This window comes from Dasypus novemcinctus, chromosome 19 (genome assembly GCF_030445035.2).
Source record: "Dasypus novemcinctus isolate mDasNov1 chromosome 19, mDasNov1.1.hap2, whole genome shotgun sequence".
Classification (NCBI taxonomy): Eukaryota; Metazoa; Chordata; class Mammalia; order Cingulata; family Dasypodidae; genus Dasypus; species Dasypus novemcinctus.
Window position 1 is genome coordinate 84,050,067 of NC_080691.1, and position 7,057 is coordinate 84,057,123.

The following is a 7,057-nucleotide window of genomic DNA, read 5'->3' on the forward strand; positions in this document are numbered from 1 at the left end:
GACAACACAGTCAGCAAGTGGCATGGCTGACAGACAACACGGCCAACAGCATGGCCAACAGACAACATGGCTGACAGGGAGCACGGCCGACAGGGAGCACGCCCGACAGCACGGCTGATGGAGCACTGCCGACAGGGAGCACAGCCGACAGCACAGCCGACAGGGAACACGGCCGACAGCACAGCCGACAGGGAGCACGGCCGACAGGGAGCACGGCCGACAGGGAGCACGACCGACAGCACAGCCGACAGGGAGCATGGGCCGACAGGGAGCACGGCCGACAGGAGCACGGCCGACAGGCAGCACAGCTGACAGACAACACAGTCAGCAAGTGGCATGGCTGACAGACAACACGGCTGACAGCACCGTGGCTGACACAAGGCTGCAAGACGTCGCCGAGACCGAGTTTAACCTTGAGGTCCCGGTGTCTCTTTCTGGGACCGCCTTGGCCTGGATATTTTGAACAGGCCTCCGCATTGGCCCCTGCCGTTGGTGGGTAACAGTGACGGCTGGGCCCTCCCGAGCGTTAGCAAGGGGAGGGATAATTACAGCTTAAAAGGTGACCACACAAGCCAAAGCCGCTCTGTCTAGAGCCCGCACTAAACTCGGTGTGTATTTCCGTCCTTCTCTCCCATTTCTCAGCAAGCTCTGTCTTTTCCCCCATTTCCCAATAAATTCTTTTTACTGGCATAACTAGAACACAAAACAAAGTAATAAAACAAAAAACCTCCGACACGCCTTCGTGACTCATAAAAGCTCCTTGGAAAGAGAAGCGAGAAGCTGGCAACAGTTGCCTCCTGGGAGGGCAGGGCCGGGAGAGGACCCACTTCCGCCCGGTCGGCTCCCAGGTGCAGGGACCGCTACGCAGAGACTCGTTTAAGAAGGCCGTGGGCCACCAGGCTGGGCGGGACGACCCCGATGCCCTCAGAGACCGAGCGGAGACCCTGGATTTCTGAGAGAGGTCTGAGCTGCGTCGCGAGGCAGGAAGACCGGCGAGAACTCTCGGATCTGTTCTTCCCAAACTGGAGAAACTTCGGGCTGTTCTGAAATTCACAGGAAGGTGGAGACGGTGGTGTTGGATGTCAGGGGACACTGACCCAGCTGTTTAATTGGAAGGAAGCGCCGTCCCCAGAGGCTGGCTTGGTTAAGCCTGTTACAGGTTACAAATGGGTGGCAAATTGCTTAACACCCTTTCGGAGCTGACCATAGTCCAGCCAAGAAACACACAAAGTTGCAAACAGCTCAGTAGACAGCAGGTGGTGGGAAACTGAGCAAAGTTTGTCTGGGCTATAAGACAGAAAGTTGTAAGTCCCCTGATGAACATGACGAGGCTGGACCAAGCAGGCCTCCTCGCGGCTACGTGTTGACAAAATCCATGCATGGTAAGATACGGGAATACAAAGGGGACCAGTTACGAGTTAAAAATTATGCAACTATGAAACAGTATTAGAATCAAAGAAATAGGTCCCAGATTCTTGTGCCGCTGCTGAAAGGTCACCCGTGTCAAGGCCAGGATTCAGGTGAGTCATTCTACGTTACACTAAAAGCAAGAAAGCATCTCGGCAATAACCAGCCGCTCGAGTTCTTTGCTAACGCGCGGTACTCGCTTCTAAGGCGGAAGCAGCGGGGCGGTCCCTGCAGTGATGGCTGCGCGGGGACTCTCAGAAGCGGCTGAGGGTCCACCTTTTTCTGGGAGCAGCATGGGGGCACCCTCCGTGGACGGGGGGTGGGGCGAAGCTGATTCACACTGCAGGGGGGACGGACCCCGAAGACGAGGTGCTGGGGGCAGGAAGCCAGAGCCAAGAGGCCACACACTGCAGCTGCATTTGAGCGCGACGCCCGCAACGGGCAGCTCCACGCGACGGGAAGGCGATTCGGGGCCTGGGGCTGAGGGGGGCAGGAGAGGCTGCTCTGCGGCTCGGCGCTCCTTTTGGGGCGACGAGAACATTCTGGAATTGGAACTGTGATGTGCTGAGGGCCACTGGACCGTCCCCTAAGTGGGTGGGGCTGGTGCTCAGGCCCCTGGCCCGGCCCTGGGCGGGGGGGGGGGGGGGGCCAGCAGCGGCGGCTCTTTATGGAACTCACTGCCCCCTCCCTGGCCCTCCCCCACGCCCTGGGCGCCCGAGGGGGGGCGGGGCAGCCCGGCGCATCCTGCGGCGCAGGGTCTTCTTGATCCAGGACACGTAGGGGCCCACGGCCGTGGCCACGGGTGGCTTGAAGACGTCGGCGCAGGCCTTGGGGCCGAAGGACAGGATGCCGGCCAGCAGGCCTCTGCCGCACACCAGGGGTCCTCCCGAGTCGCCCTGTGGGGGCGAGAGGCCGCGGGGGCCGCTGCCGGGTGGTTCTCCTGGGGGAGAGGCTCCTTCCTGCCTCCCTCTCGCCTTCCTTCCTCACTGGTCCTCTTGCCCTCCGGCGCCTTTGCCCGCCCCAGGGCCTTTGCACATGCTGTGCCCGCTGCCCCGGCCGCCGTGGGTGCTGAGTTTGAATTCCAGCTCCGCCCCCCCTCTAGACTGTGTGCCTTGGTCTCCACATCTGAGAAATGGGACTAATGAGAGTCCATAACCTTGGGCACTCCCCAGAGTGGACCCCTGCCCAGGTTGGCCGCCCCTCCTCTCCACGCCCGGGCTGGCTGCCCCCCCACCCGCTATCCCTCGCCCCCTCCCCACGCCCCCGGCTGGCCGCCCCTCCTCCCCGCTGCTCCCCCCGCCCCCTGCTGGCTGTCCCCCCACGCCCACCGCCCTCACCTTGCACGGGGCTTGGTGCTGGGCGTTGGCCGCCAGGCAGACCATGGTGGGGGCGAGCTCCCCGTGCCAGAAGCGGCTGTTGTTGCACATCCGGGGGTCCAGCACGCGCACGTCCAGCTCCTGCAGGGTCCGGGACAGCCGCCCGCCCGGGCGGGTCACCCCCCAGCCGGCCACGCTGCACCGCGCCCCTGCCGCCACCACCAGGCGCCCCGGGGGCAGGGCCAGGGGCCGAACGGTCCTGCTGGGCCGCACCTTCTGGTCCAGCTGCAGGGACGCACAGGGGGCGGTGAGGGGGCGGGGCGTGGTGGGGGCGGGGCCAGGGCGCAGCAGGGGGAGCCCCCCCGGGGCAGGACACGGTGAGGGGCGTGACAAGGCACGGTGAGGGGGCGTGGCCAGGGCTCAGCAGGCGGCGGGGCGGGGCATGACACAGCGGGAGGGCGCGACAGGGCACCACGAGGGTGCGTGGCGTGGCCGGGACTCAGCAGGGGGAGCCCCCCGCGGGGCATGACACGGCGAGGGGGCGTGGCACGGACAGGGCCCAGCGGGGGGCGGGGCACGGCGAGGGGGCGTGGCCAGGGCTCAGCGGGGGCGTGGCACGGCATGGGGGCGTGGCACGGACAGGGCCCAGCGGGGGGCGGGGCACGGCGAGGGGGCGGGGCGGGGCCAGGGCTCAGCGGGGGCGTGGCACGGCATGGGGGCGTGACATGGACAGGGCCCAGCGGGGGGCGGGGCACAGCGAGGGGCGGGCGGGGCCAGGGCTCAGCGGGGGGCGTGGCACGGCGTGGGGGCGTGGCATGGACAGGGCCCAGCGGGGGGCGGGGCACGGCGAGGGGCGGGCGGGGCCAGGGCTCAGCGGGGGGCGTGGCACGGCGTGGGGGCGTGGCATGGACAGGGCCCAGCGGGGGGCGGGGCACGGCGTGGGGGCGGGGCATGGACAGGGCTCAGCAGGGGGCGTGGCACGGCGTGGGGGCGTGGCATGGACAGGGCCCAGCGGGGGGCGGGGCACGGCGAGGGGCGGGGTGGGGCGGGGCGGGGCGGGGCCAGGGCTCCCCGCGGCGCCCCCACCTTGAGCAGCGCGAGGTCGTTCTCCAGCTTCCGGGCCGCCTCGTAGTCGGGGTGGCTGACGGCCGCGCTGATGCGGAAGGGGACCCCAGGGGCGGTCCAGGGCGTGCAGCCCCAGCCTCAGCCGCAGCTGCTCCTTCCTGCCGGGTCAGGTGCGGCCTGGGCGACCCTCCCCGCCCCCCAGCCCAGCCCCCTCCTGGCGACCCTCCCCGCCCCCCAGCCCAGCCCCTCCTCTGGGAAGCCCTCCTTGCTTCCCCCCCACTGCATCTTTTATGCCCTGACCAGAGGGCCTTGTCCAGGGCCCAGCAGGCCGTGTCCCACTCTGCCCGGCTGTAGGACACCAGCTGTCCTGCAGCCTCCACGGGGCCTCCCTGGAACGCGGCCAGCGCGGGGGACAGCGGGCAACCCTGCGCCTCTGCTGGATGGCTCGGCTTCCCAGGCCAGTGGGGCCACCACGGGCAGGCCAGGGGGCGGCCCCGCAGGGGTGCAACGGCAGCTCCTGCGCTCCGCCAGCTCTGTGCTGGGGTCACAGCAGCCCCCACCGACGGAGGGCGGCAGGCAGGCCCCGGCCACCGCGGGAGGCGAGGGGCGGGGACCCTGGGGTCACTCACGGTGCGGTCAGGCAGTGGGCGGCCGTCAGCACCCACTGGGGGTGCACCAGGACGCCCCCGCACAGGTGGGCACCGGCCCTCTGCAGCGAGGCCATGTACGGGCGCGAGTGGGGGGCGGCCTCGTGGCCCCCGATGATCTGAGCCTCGGGCCTGCTGCCTGCGGGGGGACGGGGAGAGCAGGGTTAGGCCCGGGGGCCCCCGCGGCAGGGAGAGGGGGCCGGGTCAGGACCAGGCCACGCAGTGCCCAGACGGCCTCGTGGCCCCAACCACACCCCGCTGTCCCGGGACGCCCAGCCGTCCTCGGCCGCTGCCGCCCTCCTCTCCACCCGCCCATGTCCAGGCCCGACGGGGTCCCTCCGGCTGTGTGGCCCCCGCTGCCGTGCGGTGTGAGCCGCCGCAGCCGCTGTGGGGAGCAACCGGCAGCGCCCCCGGGGTGACGGCAGGGCCCGGCGACTTGGCTCCGAGACAGGAGAGCGTGTGGCCACACAGAACGCATACGGGGCCGTCCAGACGGCCAGAGGGGCTGTCCAGGCGGCGGCGCTGCTGGTCCGTGAAGGACTGAGACGCGCCACGTGGCCACGTGGGCGAGCCGGGAGGCGGTGTCCTGAGGAGCAGACCCCGAAGGCCGCGTGGCGTGGAGCCTGCTGACCGGAAACGCGCAGACCAGGCCTCCCGGAGCTGGGACGCGGCGGCCAAGGCCGGGAGACGCAGGCGGGTGGGGCTTCTCTTTGGGGGGACAAAAGTGCTCTGGAATTAGACGCTGGTGCTGGTTGCTACAAGTGTGCGGCGATATTTAAAAAACACCCTGAACTGTGCGCTTGAAGCGGGTGAAGTGTATAGTATGCGAATTCTATCAGAATAAAGCCCTTAAAATTTTATTATACTCCGTCATTAGTTTAAAAGACGGGTTATCTCGTGAACCATGACACGGCCAGACGAAGTGGACCAAGTCCTACAGCGTACAAATTACCTAATCCGACGCCAGCGGAGAATCTCAACAGACCCGTAAGTGAGGAGATTGAGTCAGGAGCCAAAAGCTTCCCGCACAGAGGAGCCCAGGACGAGACGGCCTCGCCTGAATCGTGCCGAACAACCGCAGAAGGAGCACCAACGCCCGACCCGCTCGCGAGGCAACGTCGCCCGAACACCTAAACCAGGCATCGCTATCGAGCAAAGGGAAGTACAAGCAATATTCCTTTTGAACATAAATGCAAGAATCCGCAACAAAATACTGAAACCACATCCAACACCTTGAGAGAACACCACATCACGATCAAGCGGGTGTATCCAGGCACGCAAGCAGGTTCAACACAGAAAGTTAAGGGCTGTGTAACAGAACAAAGAACACAGAAACAGTGAAAGAAACAACTTGCAAAGATAATGAAAGTAAGTTAGTGCCTCACCTTGCCAGGACCACAGAGCCTCACGGGCTGCCCTGCACACGCCCCGCGCCAGCCTCGCTGCTCCCTGCTCGTCCCCGCTGCCCGAGCCTGCGTCTGCCCCAGGGCGTTTGTGCGCCGCTGCGGCCTTCTCAGACGTCCTGGCACCTGGCCTCCTCCTAGTCGCCTCTTCAGATCCCACCAGGGTCCCTTGACGAGCCAGCCCCCGCCCGCTTCTCCCCAGCACACCCCCTCCCTGACACTGCCTGCACACAGACTTGCTCGTTCCTGCCTTCGCCTCAGTGTGAGCAGCTCGAGGGGAGTCCGGGCCTGTCTTGTTTGCAGCAGACCTAGAACCACCTGTGTTTGGCAAACACGGCTGGGGGCGCAGGTGGAGGGACGGTGGGCAGGTGGAGGGATGGACGGGGGGTGTACAGACGGATGGGTGGTGGACAAGTGGAGGGCTGGACGGTGGACAGTGGGCAGATGGACAGTAGGTGTACAGACGGATGGACGGTGGACAGATGGAGGGCTGGACAGGGGGTGTACAGACGGATGGACGGTGGACAGGTGGAGGGATGGACGGTGGGTGTACAGACGGATGGTGTACAGATGGACAGTGGGTGTACAGATGGGTGGTGGACAGGTGGAGGGATGGATGGGGGTGGACAGACGGATGGTGGATAGACGGATGGTGGACAGGTGGAGGGATGGGGGCGGATGGACGGCTGACGCTGACATCTGCCTCTTCAGTCCTCGAAGGGCCCAGCCGAGCCCTGGGACGCCCTCCCCTCCCTGCCCCTCCGGCCAAGCTCGTGGCTCCAGGAGGCGGGCAGCCCTGACCCCAGCTGAGGGGTGCGCCCGGTTTCCTGCCCTGCTGGGTGTGCTCGCGGGCCCCCGCCTGCAGCGCCAGCCGGGCAAGGCTGCGGCTGCCCGAGGAAGCCCCAGAGGGGACCACAGCATTTGCCACCACGCCCGAGCCCAGGCAAGGAGCCGGCAGGGTGCGCCCTCTGTGGCCCGGCATCCCCCCCCGTGGCCCGGTGGTCCCCCCGTCTGAGGTCCGACGGCCCGTCTGTGGTCTGCCACCTGTCTGTGGCCCAGTGGTCCCCGTCTGTGGCCCACTGCCCCGTCTGTGGCCCGCCGCCGCCCCCCACCCCGTCTGTGGTCCGGCAGCCCCGCCGTCTCTCAGGCCACCAGCCACGGGGTCGGGCTGCCCAATCCACAGGGCTCCTCCGCCCTTCTGGGGACCTGGCTTGGCGGA

General features: G+C 67.0%; 1 protein-coding gene across 1 annotated transcript; it reads right to left on the reverse strand.

The window, feature by feature from the left end:
- Positions 1-663: 663 nt before the first annotated feature.
- On the reverse strand, positions 664-4,551 carry GZMM (granzyme M). The gene is given in 5 exon segments (XM_058282248.1): positions 664-2,303; positions 2,745-3,008; positions 3,810-3,902; positions 3,904-3,946; positions 4,418-4,551. Coding segments are annotated over 5 exon segments (717 nt in total). The 5' UTR covers positions 4,513-4,551; the 3' UTR covers positions 664-2,081.
- Positions 4,552-7,057: the final 2,506 nt, after the last annotated feature.